Source organism: Chanodichthys erythropterus, chromosome 22 (assembly GCF_024489055.1).
Source record: "Chanodichthys erythropterus isolate Z2021 chromosome 22, ASM2448905v1, whole genome shotgun sequence".
Lineage (NCBI taxonomy): Eukaryota > Metazoa > Chordata > Actinopteri > Cypriniformes > Xenocyprididae > Chanodichthys > Chanodichthys erythropterus.
In genome coordinates, this window is record NC_090242.1 from 24,712,251 (window position 1) to 24,734,626 (window position 22,376).

The following is a 22,376-nucleotide window of genomic DNA, read 5'->3' on the forward strand; positions in this document are numbered from 1 at the left end:
GAGATTTATATATCATCTGAAAGCTTAATAAATAAGCTTTCCATTGATGTATGATTTGTTAGGATAGGAAAAAAACCATCAAGTTGTCCAAATGAAGTCCTTAGCAATGCATATCCACTCGCAACAATAAATTTTTGATATATTTATGGTAGGAAATTTACAAAATATCCTCATGGAACATGATCTTTACTTAATATCCTAATGATTTTTGGCATAAAAGAAAAATCGATAATTTTGACCATGTATTGTTGGCTATTGCTGCAAATATACCCATGCTACTTGTGACTGGTTTTGTGGTCTAGGGTCACATTTTATACATATTGAAATAGAAAACAGTAAATAAAATCTCAAGATTTTGAAAGATAGTGAGGAGCGGAAGTACATGATTTTGCCTGGAGTGAGGAGGTCTCTGAGAGCTCAATACGATGAGCAAAGTGTTATTGGCCCATAATGCAATTACATGTCAGCAAGAATTTGCACACATGTTAAACAGAGTGTAAACTACGGAAGAGACCGTAGTTTACACTCTGAGAAAAAAAGTCATTCAATTATGAGAACAAATTCGTAATTTAATGAATTTGTTCTCGTAATTTAACAACTTTTTTCTCATAATTTAATGACTTTATTCTCAACATTTTATCTCGACTTTTTTCTCGCAATTTAACAAATTTTTTCTCATAATTTAACGAATTTGTTCTCGTAATTTAATGACTTTTTTCTCGTAATTTAACAAATTTATTCTCAGCATTTTATCTCAACTTTTTTCCTCGAAATTTAACGAGTTTATTCTCAACATTTTATTTTGACTTTTTTCTCGTAATTTAACAAATTTGTTCTCATAATTTAATGAGTTTATTCTCAACATTTTATCTCGACTTTTTTCTCAAAATTTAATGTAATTTTTCTCATAATTTAACGAATTTGTTCTTGTAATTTAGCAACTTTTTCTCGTAATTTAATGAGTTTATTCTCGTAATTTAACGACTTTTTGCTCATAATTTAATTACTTTATTCTCAACATTTTATCTCGACTTTTTTCCTCACAATTTAACAAAATATTTCTCATAATTTAACGAATTTGTTCTCGTAATTTAATGACTTTTTTCTTGTAATTTAACACATTTATTCTCAGCATTTTATCTCAACTTTTTTCCTCGAAATTTAACGAGTTTATTCTCAACATTTTATCTCAACCTTTTTCTCGAAATTTAATGAGTTTTTTCTCGTAATTTAACGAGTTTATTCTCAACATTTTATTTTGACTTTTTTCTCGTAATTTAACAAATTTGTTCTCATAATTTAACGACTTTTTTTCACATAATTTAATGAGTTTATTCTCAACATTTTATCTCAACCTTTTTCTCAATATTTAATGTCATTTTTCTCATAATTTAACGAATTTGTTCTCGTAATTTAGCGACTTTTTTCTCGTAATTTAATGAACATTTTATCTCGACCTTTTTCTTGAAATTTAATGAGTTTATTCTCAACATTTTATCTCAACCTTTTTCTTGAAATTTAACGTGTTTTTTTCTCGTAATTTAATGAGTTTATTCTCAACATTTTATCTCAACCTTTTTCTCGAAATTTAACGTGTTTTTTTCTCGTAATTTAATGAGTTTATTCTCAACATTTTATCTCGACTTTCTCTAAATGTAACTTTTTTTTTCTCGTAATTTAATGAATTTATTCTCAACATTTTATTTAGACTTTTTTCTCGAAATTTAACAACTTTAATCTCGAGATGGTTTTATTTTTTTATTATTGCTTGGCCCTAATCCTCTTCCGTAGTAAACACAGGAACCCAAGCAAAAAAAAAGAAAGAAAGACATGACTTACTGAGGTAGGGTGAGGGTAAGTGTCATACGGAGGTGGAGGGCTGTCCTGTTTAGGTGTTGAGGGCATGTGATCAGCATCCTCATGGTCACTCTCACTCCAGTAGTCTGAGGAAATGACAGCAAATATCCATTAAACACTCGAGCAGTCCAAGAATTTGCAGTCCAGAAATATGAAGTGCGGAAAATCATGTCTATGTGGTGTTTTTAATATACTTTAAGACAAACCATGAGCCTGTTTACCAAAGACAGTCTCAAAAGCTTGTTTTGAAACTGCCCCTGTTCCCTACCATCACAAGTTTGTAAACAGTAAACAGTAAAAAATCCCATCAATATATGTGGGGTGGGGCATTTCCAATCATTCCTATTATGCTCTGTGGGCATTTTAACACAGTGGAAAAAAAACACCTTAAAGAAGGCACAGGAAAAATCAGGTACACATAACAATATGTGAATTATGTATATGATGTTAATTACGATGTTATAATGAACTTTATGCCTTTCTTCTACAAGACTTTCTATGATGTATTTATCATTACTGATTTATCAACTTGTAGATGACCCTGTATAATTTTGATCTTCTTCTGAATCAGTTATTGGTTCAAACATTTTCTAGTGATTGTCAATGTAGCATTTATTCATGAAATGATGGGAAAGAACATTCTAATAATGATATAAAAAATAATTCTGACGAATGATTAAAAATTACTTTCTTCATTTTAATTTATATGTCCTATACATGCATCCAACATGTTATATTTCATATGCATATATTTATAATACTCGCAGACAAGACCACACAAAGTCAGAGTGGGAGAATAATTGATCCGACAGGCTTAGTGGAGCATGAAGGCATCTTCTCACCATGATCCTGTCGGATCCTTTTCTGCTCCGTGTGAGCTGTTGCCGCCATGTTCAGCCGACTGAGCCACCTGTGAGCAAACATAATAAAAAATAAAAGTTACCTGGGGAGCACTGCTGAAATGCAGCGCTGAAATGGTCTTTTGGGATGTCGCTAAAATTAGTAGCTTTGATCAGCACAGGGAACATTAAATGAGATTCGTGAGTCTTTGCAAGAGAATTCCTGAGGAAATGTTTCAGATTACATTATGAGTCTTTTTTTATTATTATAGGCATGTTGGAATGTTTTTTTTCATCTTACCTATTCATATCATCCAAGTTGTCCGCAGCAAAATAGAAGCTCTTGATTTTAGGATGGCAAGCCTTAAAAGCACTGAAAACAAGCAAGAGAAATAGACAATCAAAACATGCTGGCCTTTCCGATAAGGATGTAATGATTCAAGTTTCTCACGGTTTCGGTTTGATTTGGTAAATACGTAGATTTTCAATTTTCAATATTCATATTTTCAAGAGACCATATTACCACAATTAACATCATCATTAAAACACACTATATTATAAAATGAAACATATGGGTTCAGCATCACACCGAAGATATAGTTTAATTTTATAATTATATATTTTTATATTACGTTATCTTTATAACAACATTCAAAAAACATTCAGTGGTGTTATTGTAGGATAAACTGTCGTCGCACGCATACTAAATCAAATGGTTGTTTTTCAGCTCTAGTTTATAATACCACTCACAACTTTTTGCGACATTCATTGGCTTGATCGATGTTGAACTCAGGCAAACTGACAAAGCCCTCTGCCTTCTCATCCTGAGAAAGAACAGAGAACAGTGAAATGAAAAACTGTTTATGTAAAAATCTATTGGGCCATTTTGTGCTGACAATCATGCAGATGAATGGCCTCATGCCCTCACCTCTTCATTGGTGTACCAGTACAGGCAGGCATCTTTCAGCACAACCCAGTACTTCTTCCATTTCTGAGAGAAGTAACTCTTTGCATCCTTCTTCTTCCAGAGCCATCCCTCACAGTCACCCTGACCCAAGTCTCTGCAGGAGATTCGCCGCTTACTAATAGAGGGCAGGGATCCAGCTGAGAAGGACAAAGAGAGAGAGAGTGAGAGAGCAGAGATGTCAATGTGGGCATTATAAATGAAAGGACTGGCAGGAATGGAATCAAAACAGTGACATTTTTTGATGTACTGCCATAATAATGGTAGAGAAATGTCTTTACATAATTATTCAGAGTGGGAATATGTAATGAATGTGTGTAGAAAAAAATAACTGCAGAGGAAAAATCCTTTTCACAAATCAGGATTTTCTTTTATTTTCCAGTAAAATTATCCAAACATCCTTGAAACAAAAAATTTTTAAAAATCACATTTTACTTTCAATTATTTAAAATGGATACATTTTTACACAGCATATTAGTTTATTAAATTATTAAAAAAGTTTATTAAAATAAAACAGAATAAAAATAAAATATTATAAAATAATATATTTAATAACAAAGATTTAATAAAAAAACATTTTAAAATATTTGTAATAATTTGATAATTATTATTTTCATTATTAAAAAATATATCTTGAATAGTTTATTTTTCCTACCCCAATTCTTTTAGATTTCTCGAGATTCTCTGAAAGCTAAACCTACTGTAAACAAAATCTACATAAAAAATATTTTTCTGGGAAAACGAGACAAAAAAATATTTTTGTCTGATTAATATTAAAATGATTAAAATATATCTACATGACATGGTTTTATCTCTAGCAGAATTTAACATTTGACATCTCACCTCTTAACTTAACTTTCTTTGACCGGGAGAGCATGGATGATCGATCAAACGTCTGAAAGATAACAAATAAATAAAAGATTTAAATCACTTTATGCTGTGTCCCTTCATCTTTCCCACTCATACATTAAGTTGTCTTCTGTCCACTCACAAGATAGACAGAAGAGGTTTCAGATGTGGGTGTGACCAACGAGTCATGCTGCAGCATGTCCATCTGGAGGGCGGGCACTAGGGCGTAGTGGGCGGGGCTTCCACCTTTCTCACTCTTTCTTCTACTACGCCTACTACTGCTGCGACGTCCTGTGTGGTACTCCTCCGTCCCTGCCTTGTCCTCACTCACATATCGCATCAGGGAGTTTTCTATTAATAAATGTATGGAAATATAAAACTACAGTATACTGATTACGAAAATGAAATGGGAGAAAGAACATTTTCAATGCACTGTCTGTTTTTAAAATTTAATACACCAGTTTTCATTCTGCTTTAATGGTTAAAGTTGAAATCAGATTATTCATAGGTCTCATGATCAAAGAATAGCGCTGAAAGATGCTGTCATGCACATGTACAAATTTGATATAAATTCTGCCAGCTTGACTAAAGAAAGCATTCTCTCTGCTCCTACTCCTTCGGCAACAGAGCCTGGCCTCAACCAATGAGAAGCCAGCATCTTGGCAAGACCTCTATGTTGGAGTTACCATGGCAATGTAAAACCAAAAAATCCCAAAATCTCAAACAAAGAGCCAACAAGATGCTGGCAGACAGATCCCAAAACAAATGAGGTAAATATAGGGGAGACGGGGCTCAGGACAATCTGAAGGGAATGGCTGAAGATTTTAAAAATGTGCAAAAAAGGGCTAAATTGATGAAATCATCGATTTAGTATAACCTAAGTAAAAGAGATCAAAAAACCATCCCCCTCAACGCTCACCCACACACACACACAAACACACACACCTCTTCTGATCTCTTTCTTCAGCTTGGCTGGATCTTCATAGTCTCCAACCCAGTTATATTCTACAGGCATGGAAATAGGCCTCAGCCGTCCTAGTACACAAGCACAAAATCAATTAAAACATTACTGCACAATACACATATTGGGCCAGGAGTAGAAGGTAAAGTAAACCTCAACTGTTATGTTTATTCCAATGATTTATGGCCACTTTAATGTAATATACTTCTGTATCTATATATATGTACTGAGTTGCAGATAAAAAAACATCCCTTCTGACTGACTGATCCCTCACCCCCCCCTGGCAAGACCACAAACTTGAATCTGACTTAAAAAGAGACCAGTATGAAAAGACAACCTCTCCTGACACTGAAGCCAGCCTGTAAAGATCAAAAATCATCATGTAAGAAAGCATGTACCATATGTGGGAGTGCTGTCCCTGCGTACGGGTGGAGGGCCCTGATTCTGATCATACTCGTAACAGTACAGGACCGCGTCCTCATCCAACAGGGGGAATCGCCTCCGGCACTCTTGATCCAAGAAGGAATTGGGTGAATCAGAACCTTTAGCGGCCTGCTGACAATTGCTGGTCAGATTTCCCATGTCATCTCTACAATGGTAAGAAGAATCTTGTATAGTTTTCTATCACACAGATTTTAAATATGAACTTGATTTTGAGCTTTCTTAAAAGATAAAATTATTTCCAGTACAAAAGTCACTGCCACAGTGTTGCTATGCAGTTGGTAGGGTGTTTCTGGTTGCTTGTGGTTAAAGACAAAAGAATCCACCTTCATAGTGGTCTTGTGATATTTTGGCTTAAGATTTTTCCCTTGAAGATGTTTGTTGACAGTAAGATTTTTTTTTTTTCAAGAAATTAATAGTTATATTAAGTAATAAATATTTCCATTTCAAATAACTGAACAGTCTTTGTGAGCATCAAAGACGTCTTTCAAAAACATTAAAACCTTACCCTCCCAAAACTTTTGTACTCTCCTCCAAAGGTGCATGGTTTGAGGTGTTTCATACATATTTATACAGATTTACAGTGTGCATCAGTGTACTAGTGTGTCCTTTTGTTTAAGAGATTGTCATTTTTGTCTGTGTGTGTGTCTGTAATACTGTACCTGGGTGTGTAGGGCTCGTCTGGGGGAGGTGGGATGTAGAGGTCCTGTAAAGCGCAGCTGTCCCGTCTGGATGGGGTGCTGAGGGTGCTGGATGGTGTGGCCACACTGCTGCTGGGGCTGGGGGGGATGATGGGCTAAAAACAATGGTACAGTTAGCTTTAACATTTCCAAAATCCGATGTACTTTTGATACAGGCCATTTTCAGAATTTTACTTGTCAATAAAGAGTGCTTGTTATTTTATTTCAGCTAAAGAAGCACATCATACATAAGTGTACAAATGTCCTCTCCATTCACATGTACACCATTCAAAAGTTTGGGGTTGGAAAGATTTTATAATGTTTTTAAAATAAGTCTCATGCTCACCAAGGCTGCATTTATTTGATCAAAAACAGCTATATTGTTAAATATTATTACAATTTTAAAATAATTGTTTCCTATTGTAATACATTTTAAAATGTAATTTATTCAGTGTCACATTATCCATCAGAAATCATCTTTTAAGAAACATTTGTTAATATTATGAATGTTTAAAACAATTATGCTGCTTAATATTCTTTGGAAACTGTGATACATATTTTTTCAGGACACTTTGAATAGAAAGTTCAAAAGAACAGCTATATTTGAAACACAAATCTTCTGTACCATTATAAATGTCTTTACATTTATTTATAAATCAGTTTAATGCATCCTTACTGAAAAAAGTAGTAATAACTTAATTCTTTTTAATCTTACTGACCCCAAACTTTTAGTGTACATCACTTTTCAATGTCTTTTCAATGTTTTCGTGACCAATACAATGTATTTGAATCCAATCCCTTTATCAGATTTCTGTGTACAATTATGATGCCTAAAATATAGAATGTAAAGCTTTCCAGGTCGTACATTTTTTTACAGCTGCATCTCCGCAGCGCATAAGTGCTTAATGGATAGTTATTAAATGACAAAAATGTGATATTTTTATTGTCTTATGAAAATTTTAAGGATTATCATACAAAGACTACTGATTTAACAACATTTTCAACACTGAAATATAATTAACAAAATAAATGACTACTACTAAAGGAAATGAACTAAAATTAAAGGGTTAATTCACCCAAAAATTACATTTCTTTCATTCAGTACTCACCCTTAAATCATTCCAAACCTGCAAGACCTTCGTTCATCTTTGGAACAGAAATTAAAATATTTTTGATGAAAACCAAGAGTTTTCTTTCTTTATCTCCCATAGAAATCAATGTAATTATGGTCCAGAAAAGTATAGTAAAAACATTGTTAAAATAGTTAACGTGTCTACAGTGGTTCAACCTTAATGTTATGAAGTGACGAGAATACTTTTTGTGCACAAAAACAGAACAAAAATAACTTTATTCAACAATTTTTCATCTTCCTTGTCATTCTCCTGCGCAGTTGACGCATTGAACACAGTGCAGAGCTTCTGTGTTTCGAATATAAACGAAGGTCTTGCGTGTTTGGAACGACATGAGGGTGAATAATTAATAACAGAAATTTCATTTTTGGGTGAACTAACCCTTTAAAAGTCAACCAAAATAATAAATAATTTTACTAGATATCAAACACTCATCCTAATGGCAGAATAACCTGGACCTATGTGGAAGAAGACATGCGAAAAAATGGCTATGGCCATCTAATTTGAGTGTACAGTCTTGCTAAGTCTGTTTCCTCCTGCTTTTATTTATTTAAAACACAAAACACTTTGTGCACTCTAATGCGGCTTTGGTTCTGTGTAAATAAAATGTCGTATCAGTGTCTTCAACTTTGCTGTTGCCATGACAATCAGCGTGTTTTGTTAACTGTCAGCTGTGCAATATAAATGGCAAAGAAAATATAAATACATGCAATTTATACACTGCACAGTCAAGCGTCTAAAATGACATTCCACATTTTCCTCTCAGGCCACAGTAAAGCTTCCTGATGCACAGGGGCTTCAGTGAAGCTGGAGAGGAGATTGGAGAAAGAAGGATAAGCACCAGATTAGAGGTAAAAAGATGAAAGAGAAAAAAGGAAGGTTAGTGGGTGGGGGAAGAGTGGAGTGAAGATTTGCCATGCAATCTAGTTGGTCAAAGCCCTAAGGGAGGGGAAGAGTGCTCTTAATGCTGCTAAAAAAAGAACTTGCACAGATTGGGGGACTACGCCACAGCATATCATCAGTTCACACACACCACTTAATCTTCATACCGCACACATCCCATCAGTACCTGCAGGGCGAGGGGCTTCCATCTCATGTTCTTGAGTAAGGCTGGGGCTGACGTGAGAGTGCTCTGAGGTCGTTTCTTCAGCGTTAGGGTCACACCCGCGGGATTGCTACGTAAAGAGTTTACCAGGTTCTTCAGCTGCCAGCCCACCTACACAAGTCCAACACACATGTTCACCTCACCACAAGAGAACCAGATAACATTCCAGAGCAAAAGCAATTTGTAGTCTTGTTAACGGGATCATTCTTTATGTCACATACGTCATATACATCTCAACATATTGGTTAAATCATTAAACAATTTTTAAAGATGGAAAACTATACACTACTATTCAAAAGTTTGGGATTTTTTGAAAGAAGTCTCTAGTTCAGCAAGGCTGCATTGATTTTTTGATATTTGTTATCAAAAATACAGTAATATTGCTAAATACTGTTACAATTTAAAATAACAGTTTTATGTTTATATATTTTAAAATGTAATTTATTCCTGTGATGTCATTATTCCAGTCTTCAGTGTCACATGATCATTCAGAAATGATTGCAATATGAGATGTATTGCTCAAGTAACATTTCCCTATTATTATGAAAGTTTTTTTTTTCAGGATTCTCTGATTAACAGAAAGTTTAAAAGAACAGCATTTATTTGAAATAGTGTTTTTGCAACATAAATGTCTTTTCTGTCACTTTTGATCAATTTAATGTGTCCTTGATTAATAAAAGTATTAATTATATTTAAAAAAAACCTTGAACAGTAGTGTACTTGTAACATGAAACGATTTTTTTTTAAAGTTTCTTAATTTTTCTGAAAATATTTCAAGCAAAACTTGTTTTATTATAAATAATATATTATTTTTGTTTTTTATATTCAGTTTTATATGAGAAAAATACATTTATGAGCAAAGTTTTTTATATGGCTAAGCTCATCTTTTATTCAATCATGTTCATTTTCATCCTGTTGTGTAATAATAAGGCTACAATTAACGTTTAGGGGTCTGATCTTGACAAGAGTATATTTTTGATATACTAAAGTATATCCTTTTATAGAATTTATTATTTCTTCAGGAATGATCTAGCCATGTTAGCAGATAAAGGGTAAATGAGTGTACATTTGAAATGCTCACCACTGTCTGATGATTGACCTGTATGACCTCATCACCAGCATGGATTTTCTTACAGCGGTCAGCTAGTGACTGGAAGGGGGAGAGAGAGAAAGCCATTGGATTACATGTGGATTACAAAACACACAACTGCTGTGAAGATTACATGCGCAACCAACTGTCCATGCATGTCACAATGAGATGAAATACTGTACTGAAATATTGAAAATGACCACTCACTCCCTCTGTAGTGCCTGTGATGACATGTAGGCCATCATAGGTTGATTTGATGTACATGCCCTAGGGCAAGGAGAAAAACACATTAGAGCCATTGCCTGACAATACTGTGAGAAAACATTGAAAGTAGCTTGCTGACATGACATGCAAGCACAAATCCCCTCTGACACACAGTCTAATACAGGAGAGATATAGGGTGAGAGAGGGAAAGAGAGAGAAAGAGAGAGAAAGAGAGAAGGGGGTGAATGTTTATTTTTATCTATCTCTATTCAGGCTTTATTGAGCGGATACTGACAGTGTCAAGTGTGTCTATATGTAACTGTCGAAATATTACTGCCTGAAGCTCACACAAACATAACTACCAGAAGACCGTCATTAATACAGATGGGGTGAATGTGGCTGAATGTGATAAATGGGGTTTCAAATGCTGCTACTCATAGTCTTTCTATTCATCCATCCATGTATCCATCCATTCATGAAGTAAAAAGATTTTCAGTTTTGAATAATTAGATGTTCAAGCGCATAGCGCTGAAACCCTATTGTAATTGTTAGAATTTTTAAGGATCAGCATTCTCCACTAAAATTGATGGGGCAGACCAAACTGTAAGTCATAGAGACTTAGGGCCGATTTTAACAATCTAAGCGCATGGTCTAAAGAGCATGGTGCAAATGCGCTTAGGACGTGTCTGAATCCACTTTTGCTAGTTTAAGGATGGGAAAAATGGTCATGGTCTGAAAAGGTTGTCCCTATTCTCTTAATGAGTAATGGGTGTGTTTTGGGCGTAATGTGCAATAAACCAATCAGAGTCTCATCTCCCATTCCGTTTAAAAGCCAGCTACGCTCGCGCCATGGTGGATTTGCTATTTACAAAGCGGAATTTGCAAGCGGAAAAGAGTTCAGTACATGGAATTGACATACAGTGAGTCTCAAACTCCATTGTTTCCTCCTTCTTATATAAATCTTATTTGTTTAAAAGACCTCCGAAGAACAGGCGAATCTCAACATAACACAGACTGTTACGTAACAGTTGGGATCATTAATATGTACGACCCCAATATTTGCATATGCCAGCCCATGTTCAAGGCATTAGACAAGGGCAGCCAGTATTAACGTCTGGATCTGTGCACAGCTGAATCATCAGACTAGGTAAGCAAGCAAGGACAATAGCGAAAAATAGCAGATGGTGCAATAATAACTGACATGATCCATGATTACATGATATTTTTAGTGATATTTTTGTAAACTGCCTTTCTCAATGTTTTGTTAGCATGTTGCTAATGTACTGTTAAATGTGGTTAAAGTTAGCATCATTTATTGCTATATTCACGGAGACAAGACTGTCATTATTTTCATTATTAAATACTTGCAGTCTGTATAATTCATAAACACAACTTCATTCTTTATAAATCTCTCCAACAGTGTGTAATGTTAGCTTTGGCCTGTTAGCCACGGAGCACTATCAAACTCATTCAGAATCAAATGTAAACATCCAAATAAATACTATACTTACGCGATTAGACATGCTGCATGACGAACACTTTGTAAAGATCCATTTTGAGGTTTATATTAGCTGTGTGAACTTTGTTTATGGCAAGCGCGAGCTCTGGGGGCGGGGAGCGTGAGGATTTAAAGGGGCCGCGCACTAAATCGGTGCATAGTTAATTATGCCCCAAAATAGGCAGTTAAAAAAATTAATTTAAAAAATCTATGGGGTATTTTGAGCTGAAACTTCACAGACACATTCAGGGGACACCTTAGACTTATATTACATCTTGTAAAAAGACGTTCTACGGCACCTTTAAACTAAATGAGATCATTTCACCAAACTCGATGTATGGGCTCAGTCTGTGGTCTTGTGAAAAAGGACATGGCAACTGGCCACTTGGTGGTGCTATGATGTGAAAAAAACATGAAAATGGCTATAGCTACACAACAGTCAGTCCGACTGACTTGAAAACTGGCACGCGGTGTCTTTGTCCAAGGTGTTACGATTGTCTATGTGGACATTTGCGTATCTCGAAAATGACGGTCGCCATTGGCCAATGAAGTTTGAGCAGCTGTCAGACAAGGTTAATGGAGGCTGACTGGAACAAAACTCACTGGGCCTGTTTGACCCATGGCAAAGACTATAGATGTAGAAAGACGGTTCATTTTCAGTTTAGGCTGTAAATGGTCATCTGTGATCTAGATGGTTACAGGCTTGCTAGATAAAACATAATACCTTTTTACACATGTGCTTAAAGGCCTTAAAGTGCTTGAACCCCGTTAAATAGTTAAATTTATTAATTAAATCAGTCCAATTTATTTATTTTTTCATCATTTTAAAGTTATTTTGATCTTCTGTAAATATTCTGTAAATATTCTGTGTAAATATTTTTGTAAAATATTCTGAAAATATTCTGTGAATTTAGCAAAAGAGATGAGAAACAAGGCTCCCAGATACCCACCAGTCCCTCTGTGGACCTTATGTTGTCAAGCTGTACCACTTCCAGATGGGCGGCCTGGGACACCATGGGGTCCGAAGAGAGGGAAATGATGTGGTCACACACACCTGAAAGTGTCTTACACTGACGACAGAGAGAAGAGAGAAAAGTTAAATCATTTTGGATATCCTGCCGAGAGAGGCTCAGAACAGGTCTTCTATCTGAACCTGCTACTGGGCTACAATATGCTGATCATTTTGTTGCATATTCGCTGCACCGCTTCGTAAACACCATCTGCGCTGAGACTGAGAGTCGCCAGGATGCACTATATTATGATGCAATCGTGTGATCAGGATGGTCTCATAAGCATAATTCCCCATGATCTGCTGCCTTCTTTGAATTGGTCCACCCAATCACGACTCTCCCTCAATATGCTGCTGGTGACTAATCAGTGAAGGTGTTCCTGGTGTTGTGATCGCAAACTCTCTCTCTCTTACTGTCACTCTCAGATGAAATGTGGCCTGTCCTGGTATTTATAGCAGAGAGCCAGCTGTACCCTGACTAACACTGCAGCATGGGCTAGACTCCATGAATCAAATGTAAATTTATTTCTCTCTCCCTCACCTCACACATGCTCTGACTCTTTTTTTTTTTCTCACTTCGACACAGATTTCTATTTTTGTACAGAGGAGCTAGATAAAGAGTTTTATGTAAATTAATCAAGAGGATGTGTGAGAATATAAATGTCACTCTTACCACATGCAATATCTTATTTTCTGTCTCATACACTGTGCCATCCTAAAACACAAGAAAAGAAAATGCAATTTTAATAAATAACATTCTAATCCCATCACACTAAAAGACTATACATGTGACTAAAACTTCATAATACATTTCATTTAAAACACAAAAATGTTATAATCAGTATTTTACTTTTCCAGTAAAGAATTTAAGCATACCTTAAAACAAGAAAAAATGACTTGAGAAGCAAAAAAGGCATACATATTTTATGATTTTGTCTTATAATTTGTTATATTTTTAAACATTTTAAACTATTTAATATTACAAATATATATATATTAATTCTGGATTATCTTTTTAAGCAAAATGTTCTTGTTTTAAGCATAAATGTCACTAAAGTTTGTTCAATTTATGCTTAAAAAGACAAAGAATGCAAAATAAAACTTAACTCAACATGTATTCTTTAAATTAAGCAATTTTATTCTTAAAGGGTTAGTTCACCAAAAATTAAAATTCTGTCATCAGTTACTCACCCTCATGTTGTTCCACACTTGTAAGATTTCCATTCATCATTAGAACACAAATGAAGATCTTTTTGATGAAATCTGAGAGCTTTCCGTCCCTCCACTGACAATCTACGCAACTGAAATTTTGATGCTACAAAAAGTTCATAAAGAGATCGTAAAACTAATCCACATGAACAAAGGTCTTACGGGTTTGGAACGACATGAGGGTGAGTAATAAATGACAGAATTTTCATTTTTGGGTGAACTAACACTTTAAGTATTTTTTCTTTTTAGATATTTTTACTGGAAAGCAAAGATACTAATTATTTTTTTCTCTTGCGTTATATAATGCTAAATGGTTATATAATGCTTTATAGTTAATGTGCATTCATGTCATGAAAGTTTGATTAATATATATTCAATGGTGAATCACCAGAAGTATTACATAATATTTGCTAATGACATATCAACAAAAGTTATAAAATTCTTCCCAGTTATGTGATACGAACACATTATATCATTTCTGCTCTATGGGTAAACACAGTTTTGGGATGTCTCAGATGAGAAGCTGAGCTTTGCTTGTAGGACACAGAGACTTGCACCTATCTGAAATAGCCAAAGGCAGCGTTCTCTGTCTTGAGCAGACAGCTGAGGAGGAGATGAGTCATCCTCCCACACCGAACCTGGTGCAATACTTTTCCTCTTCCTCCTCTCATCTGCTCATTTTCTCCACTCTCCATCACTCTGCTTAATGGTAGTCTGATTTCCAGCCCGTGGGTGAAGGAGCTTGGGGATCTCGACTGGCCGCACTCATGATTAATCTTAAACATATTGGGAATCTCCTTCAACACTCAACCTACACATCACAGCCTGATTCAAAAGAGAGTAAATAAAGCTTGAGCTAACACACATAAGTGTTTAATTAAGAGAGGACAACTTTATATAAAGTTTGAATGTGTGAAAGACCCTTCAAAGTGTGGCATTTTTCATAAATACTGACTCACTTCATAGAGCAAATTCTACAGGCCTTCATACATGTGTTCTAGGACACATCGCTTTTCCCCCACCTGGGACAGACTGTCCTCACCCTCAATGGCCCATGCCAGAGCAGCACTATTTCAATCCAGGACAGAAAATTGAGAAGGAGAAAAACTGTCCATGGCCTCCTTCTAAAGAACCTTCTGCCCTAGAAACTTTACCCTGCTTTCCATACATCCTCAAAAAAGAGATTTAGTCCTAGAGTGCGGAGTATGGCGTGACACTGGTGTGGGTGAAACAGAATATAGACTATAGATAAAAAGAGACTTCTTAACTTTGCATTTTATTCCATGTATATGGGTTTAAAGGAAAATTCTCATCATTTAAATAAAATGCATAAACATATGCCAAAATAAATATATATATATATATATATATATATATATATATATATATATATATATATATATATATATGTTAAAAAATTCACTTTGGCAGCCACAAAAATACATTTTGTAAAAGCTTATTTATTATTAATTTTCTCTAAAGTTTACTTTTATGATATTTCTATGATGCTTTTGCATTTTTTTGGAGCTTAACAGTAAAAATATCACCATCCACTTTCCATTTACTTACTGAACGGAATATAATAATGGTTTAGAATGACATGGGAGTTAATAAATGACAAACGTTTCATTTTCGGGTGAACTATCCCTGAAAAAAAAAAAGATGAAGGTGATATGTTATAATTTGAGTGTTTTTAGTCCATACCTGCTGAACTATTGTGGTCAACTCCAGACACAGTTGAATCACATTATTCCTGGTCATGGAGTAGTCTGCTACGGCAGCGAACGGAGACCTGATGAAGAAGTAACATCTGCCATTAACCATTAGATCACTTCTAATCACAACCACTTTTTATGTCTAACCTTCCTTAATGTAGCTGCACTGCCAAAGCTAAACTGTGTGTAATTCAGGCAATGCAGGACATTCATGATGAGGAATGAGAGCTAAAAGGAGGTGAACCAAGGAGCATGTGGTGAGGGAGGAAGATGAAGAGTAACAAAAACTGAAAGCGAGAGGAGAGAGAGGATTTTTCACTTCAATGCACTAATTCACAGAGGCTTGGGCAGCAGAAGGAATCTCTGCTCACGTGCCCCATCGTACAGACTGCAGAGATCACTGTCTTTCTATCACCATGAGAGTCGTTAATTTAGACCATACTTTTCCCTTCTGTGGCCATAATAAATGACAGATCACTGAATTATGGTCTGATTTTGTTAATATGCTAGAAGCATATTATTATTACAGCATATAGTATATTTTTGCTAAATATATTAAGTATATATGGTATATATTTATTTTACAGAATAGACTGGGCTCAACAGTAAGGAACAATAAGGACTGGTCTGTGGGCAAATAATTCAGATTTTTACTAGCCGTGCCAACATTTTCATTTTCATTTTTCACACTTCTGTTCAAAAGTTGAAGACCCCCTGTGATGAAAATCAAGTTTTTAATGTTGTTTACAAAATGTCTTTGTGGTGTTTTTACTATGCTTTAAGACAAACCATGTGCAAATTCATATGTCAACACCATTGCTGAGTATTTTCTCCATAATACTGCAGTGAAAAAAAGACTGACGTCGCAAACTATCTTGCAACCAATCATGTCAACGTGCCGGCGGGCTTTAGCATATCATTAACAGTGAACTAGAAGGGGAGTCTCGAGAGAAGCCAGGTTATCCCAGTATATTTTTCTGATGATATGAAAAATTGTGTAGATTTAGGAATATAGCGGGTGTATTAAGTATATTAAGATGTTATGTTTAGAGAAGTTACTTTCTCCACTGACGTTCTGAGTTGTTCAAAGCATTTGTAAGGATACTGATAGTTAGAAGGCAGCTGTCTGACACTGACATGATGAACGGGAACATGGTTTGTGTAACATTAGCAACACATTATTAGCTGTTTGATAACAAAGTCAAGCAAAAGGCTAATCATATTAATTACCGTTATGTGTCAGATGTTGTAAAGAGCGATACCATTGTGCAGCTTTTACCCTAGTAAGTTGACCGAGTGGATCTCTGAGCTGGCATAAGCGAGTGGACGCGGGGCTATCCGCGTATAATCATTGAGGCAAGGGTGTAGAGTTACATTCAAGCTATTTTAAGGCATGAAGACATTTTTTTCACAGGAAATAAATATGTCATTTGGGTGATCAAAGATAAGTTTTAAAGGGGACCTATTATAAAAAAAATTCACTTTTGCATGATGTTTGGCTATAAATGTGTGTTGGCAGTGTGTGTACACAACCACCCTATAGTAATATAAGTCCAACCACTCCTTTTGTTTTAATTCCCATAAATCATAAGCAGTGTCTCAGAACAAGCCGTTTGCACAATCCTGACTGTGTGACGTCACTTTAGCCACAGGTCTCGCCCATGAATGTTGACAGACACTGCTGTTTGAACATAGAACCGCCCTGAGTGAGTTCACAGTGAGTTGTACACAGTCCGCCATTGCTTCACTGACGAGAACGTCTCCCAAGTGTTTTAGGTGTTCTGTAGCTGGATGGATTAATCCACAGAGCTCTCTCCATTTACTCCCTAAATCTGAGCCGCTGGATTAATTTTGTTTCGGAGAAAATGATCCCTCAACTCTACCGAAATTTGTGTATGTCTGCGCGAATCATTAAAATATACATTATATATATATATATAAAATAAGTTATAAAGTTTACCAGTTTATTAAGCACCACCCGAAAAGGCATAAGGTCTTTATATATTTCTTTACTGTTAGTTGTAATGAGTGTCTCTGTGTACTTCGCTATGTATGTTGATGATAATGCAAGGGAGAGAGAAAGGTTATGGATAATATTTTAATGCACACTTGCACTGTGTTTTATAAGCTCTTACAGTGATTGTGATTTTAGAGTGAAAACGGACGCTTCATCTTTTGTGTGAAGTACAATAAACGTTATAAAACTCATTGGCAAACTGGCTTGTACTAATATAGTGGATAAAAACAAGACAATAGTTATAACTGTAATTAAACTAAACTATACCTGTTCTAACTTCATGCAGCATAAATTTGCAGTTTCTGACATTATAGTGCATCCTGACTGAATCCTAACACCAGAGAATGAGCTCTTGAAGCTCCGCCCTCTTAGGCCGAGCGCAGCAGCTCATTTGCATTTAAAGGGCACACCCTGAAACGGCGCATTTTTGCTCAACCCCAAGAAGTGGCAGTTCTAACATGCTATAAAAAATTATCTGTGGGGTATTTTGAGCTAAAACGTCACATAGACACTATGGGGACATTAGAGACTTATTTTACATCTTGTAAAAGGGCGCATAACAGGTCCCCTTTAAGGGATAAAATTATTGACTACAGGGACTTTAAGGTCAAGTTTTTTTCAATTCTTTTCATTACTTTTATTCAGCAAAGACACAATAAATTGATCAGAAGTTAAAGACATTTACAATGTTACAGAAGATTTCTATTTCAAATAAATGATGTTTTTTTTTACATTTTCCATTCATCAACGAATCCTGAATGCATCACATCACCCACAAAAATGTTAAAACGCACAACTTTTTTCCAACATTAATAATAACAATGTTTCTTGAGCATCAAATCAGCATATTAGAATGATTTCTGAAGGGTCGTGTGTCACTGAAGACTGGAGTAATGATGCTGAAAATATTTCACAAAATTAAAGTTTTTACTGATCAAAAAAACGAAGCCATGGTAAGCACAAGAAAAATCAAACCCAAAATTTTGAACAGTAGTGTATGTGCCCCAAAATATTTTATCAGTTTCTTTGTCAGTTTCAGTCATGTCTTGCTTCCAGTTTCAGTCAACAGCTTTATTCCTTCCAGGTCAGTTCACAAGAAACATCCATGTGAACACTCCAAATGAACTCAAACCATATATCATACACCTGCAATCCATGCAGTGTGACTGACCCAAGACACTGCTAGAAGAACCAGTCAACTAGTTGACTAGATGGTACAAACCTTAATACAGAAATCCTCTCTACAGAAGAAAGCACAAGGGCATCATTTAACTTAATGAGTGCACTGAGCGCACATATCTGACTCCAGGGTTCCTATCCTACACTTTATTATAAGACTGTAACAAACGAAATGTGATCACCCAGGACAGCACTCCTGCTGTCATCCTGTCTGGGGAGAATAAATGAGGGAGACCCGGAGGCCAGGAATAATCTAGGGAGACGCAGCAGCAGATTAATTGCTCTCAGGAATTATGAGTGTGTGCGGTTAGGGACAAGAACTGGCGTACTGCACTAACGAGGAGGTGTGGCCAACGAGAGCTTTAGCTGATGACGGAATTAATGCAAACTCACAAAAACGTGACATTGCGCAGAATGCGCACACACTTGAGAGATAAACAGAAGTGCTTAGCAGACATGCCGGCCGTTTTCAGGGCCAGCTCCTCCAAAACAGAAGAGACTTACGTAAGCTTTTTACTCATCTTTTGTTTGTCAGCTGATTGCTCATGGGTGTTACATAAGGAAATCAGCATGATCGTGTCATCTGTGGCCTCTCGCATGACCTCACTGATGAATTCGAAACAATGAAGCCTTTTACCCGAGATGAGCGGTCATGTGACCGTACGCATGGTGCATTAAAGAGCAGGGTTACTGAGGCTGCTTTGATTGAACTTTGTGTTTGGGTGAGTAATAAATGGCAGAAGTTTTAATTTTTGGGTGAACTAACCCTTTAACAAACAACACTGTTGTGTAAATACTTTTAGGGCTACTATATATGCAGCTGTACTGTTAAGCACTCTGTCTCTGTCACTCTGTCAGTTTAAATCTAGACTAAAAACACATCTCTTTAACCTGGCATACACACAGCACATTATCAATTTCTATTTTCAAATCAGTTAAATGACCTCAGCAAAACCGGTCCCAATACAGGAGTGATGAACCCGATCTTCAACCAGAAGGAGCTGGATTAAATATTTTGAATGCTCTGAGATTGGCTCCGATCCCAATCTGACTTCTTAATTGTGACGCCGCCTGAATCATAATATTACAGCGTTCGTTTGTTGGCCAGTGGAGGACTGGTCCCCCGACCGAAACTGGTTTCTCCCAAGGTTTTTTTCCTCCATTCTGTCACCTGATGGAGTTTAGGTTCCTTGCCACTGTCGCCTTTAGCTTGCACCTACTATTCAACAATACTATATAAATGAATATACATAGATGAAATGCACTAAATTAATAACTGATGATTTTTACAAAAGAACTAAATCAACACTGAACTGGCTCAAGCTAAACAATGGCACTATTTTCTTCTAGAGCTGCGGCACTGCCGAAAAAAAAACTTTGTTGCATAATTTTCCTGTTATCACTTTGAAACAATCTGTATTGTAAAAAATGCTATATAAATAAAGGTGACTTGACTTGACTAATGTTTGAAAATGTGTCTGTATGCAGGAGTGGGCTGTGTTTGTGCCTCTTTGCAGGACTAACCTATCCAACCAAGCCAGCAGACTCTTGGCGGCAGCGATGAGGTCCACTACAGAGGTCAGAAAGTCATTAGGAAGTTTTCTGGTGGCTCTGCCATCATAGTGACCACCCCTCCGCCGGCCCGTTATGAAGTTCTGCAGGTTCTTGGCTGATGCGTTCAGCTTATGGGTCAGAGTCTTCAGGTTCTCTGTCTCTAGTCCATAGTTCTGAATAAGAAACAGAAAGTAAGACCATCACAACCTCCAAGAAAGAGCTAAAGAACCTTTTTGTGAGCACGGCTAAACTATGATGATAAAAAAGGCATGTCCTATAAATAGATGTCTCTTTTCAGAATTTCACTTCTGCTCCAGCTTCTGTAATACTGTAGCTTACTCTTGAAAATCTGCAGTGTGGTACTGCATATATTTCTGGCTCTTGTGTGACAAATTGCTTGTGATGTTCCACATTTGTAAGTTGCTTTGGATAAATGTCAATGAAACGCGGGGAGAATGAAAAGGAATGGGAAGGTCAGAGGCACTCTGTGATGCAGTCCAAGTTTACTGGGAAAAAAAGTAGTTTGAGTGGTTTTAAATAATTGAGGAAAGAAAATGGAGAAGGAGAAAAGGGTCACTTAAAGGCACACAACCCATGCTACATTATAACTTAAACTTAACATCAAGTTCAAGTGAAACTTAATAAATACCTTGCTATAAAAAAAATATGAATACATAGATATACATACACTACCGTTCAAAAGTTTGGGGTCGGTATAAGATTTATTAATGCTTTTGAAAGAAGTCTTATGTTCACCAAGACTACATTTATTTGACCAACAATACAGCAGAAACAGTAAGTCTGAATTATTGTTACAATTTAAAGTAACTTATAAATAATTTTAAATTATTTATACCTGTGATGCAAAGCTGAATTTTCAGCAGTCATTAATCCAGTCCTCAGTGTCACATGATCCTTCAGAAATCATTCTAATATGTTGATTTGGTGCTCAAGAAACATCTTTCATTATTGTCAATGTTATTATCAATAAACATTTTTGATAAATATTAAGTTCAAAAGAACAGCATTTATTTGAACATTATAAATGTTTTAACTGTATTTTGTTACTTTAGATAAATTTATTGTGTTCATTTCTTACTAAACCCAAACTTTTTAATGGTAGCATTTATATATAATCAATGGGTCTCATTCATGAAACAAGAGCAGAACGAATTTGTGTGTAAATCGTGTGTAAAGTGGTTCTGGCGTAAATTTTCGGATTCATTAAAATGTTCGTATTTTCCAAATGTTAGTTGGTACGAAAGAAATCTACACCTGCTCCCAGTCACGCGTAAATAGTGCGTTTAACATCCGAACGTTTTGCTCATTAATAAGGCTGCATTTTAATTCACCTTAATAAGGTAGCCTACATATTTACAGCATTTTGAAAAAATATTATATATAGTAATTACATACTATTTTTCTTTTTACTTTTGTTGTGAGAGCCAGTATTAAGCTGCGTTCACGTCACCTTGTATTTACCGCTATCTTGAAATGACGTTATATTCGGAGCTGTTCACGTCCTTTTGGTCCTTGGACTGGAAATTATGCGTTTCCATGGCACCACTATCAACGCCTAATAAATCAATCTACAGCGGTCAGGTGGTATAGTGGCCACATGTTACATGTGGGAGCTTTCAGAAAACTCCCAGCTTACAAACTGTAATTACGAACTCTACGAGGACGTGAACGCTTTTTACAAGCTAGAATCTTGTAACTACAGGAATTACGAGGCCGCGTGAACGCACCTATAGCATCTGCAAACGGAGCACTTTAATAAAATAATGAATTGATTTCAATAGGGCTGGTCAAACTATGGAACTTGTTTCCTATAAAATGGCCAAAATCCTTCATTTGGTGTCATAATATGATGCCCATATATAGTTGTCAGTCGGATTTAATGGGCGGGATTTATGGTAATTGAGAATTAACATGCACGTGCGTCCCATTTACGACTGATTGGAATTCATTAACATTTCACTATCACTTCTGACGTTTACGAAGTATTTGTGAATCAGGAGGAGAGTTTTCGGGAAAGTCTGTTTACGCGCAAATCACTCACATATTTACTCGTA

At 35.8% G+C, this 22,376-nt stretch overlaps 1 protein-coding gene across 1 annotated transcript in view; it reads right to left on the reverse strand.

Annotated features, from left to right (window-relative positions):
* The window catches only part of cnksr2b (connector enhancer of kinase suppressor of Ras 2b), a 49,425-nt gene that overhangs the window by 10,197 nt on the left and 16,852 nt on the right, over positions 1-22,376 (reverse strand). Inside the window, exons 3-19 of the mRNA XM_067376025.1 lie at positions 20,272-20,474; positions 15,541-15,628; positions 13,301-13,342; positions 12,569-12,688; positions 10,124-10,183; positions 9,908-9,976; positions 8,791-8,937; positions 6,574-6,707; positions 5,869-6,059; positions 5,455-5,544; positions 4,652-4,860; positions 4,504-4,555; positions 3,625-3,800; positions 3,447-3,520; positions 2,998-3,069; positions 2,700-2,767; positions 1,831-1,943 (exon numbers count right to left, since the gene is read on the reverse strand). Coding sequence (XP_067232126.1) covers positions 1,831-1,943; positions 2,700-2,767; positions 2,998-3,069; positions 3,447-3,520; positions 3,625-3,800; positions 4,504-4,555; positions 4,652-4,860; positions 5,455-5,544; positions 5,869-6,059; positions 6,574-6,707; positions 8,791-8,937; positions 9,908-9,976; positions 10,124-10,183; positions 12,569-12,688; positions 13,301-13,342; positions 15,541-15,628; positions 20,272-20,474 — 1,908 coding nt within the window. The remainder of the gene's footprint in view (positions 1-1,830; positions 1,944-2,699; positions 2,768-2,997; positions 3,070-3,446; positions 3,521-3,624; positions 3,801-4,503; positions 4,556-4,651; positions 4,861-5,454; positions 5,545-5,868; positions 6,060-6,573; positions 6,708-8,790; positions 8,938-9,907; positions 9,977-10,123; positions 10,184-12,568; positions 12,689-13,300; positions 13,343-15,540; positions 15,629-20,271; positions 20,475-22,376) is intronic.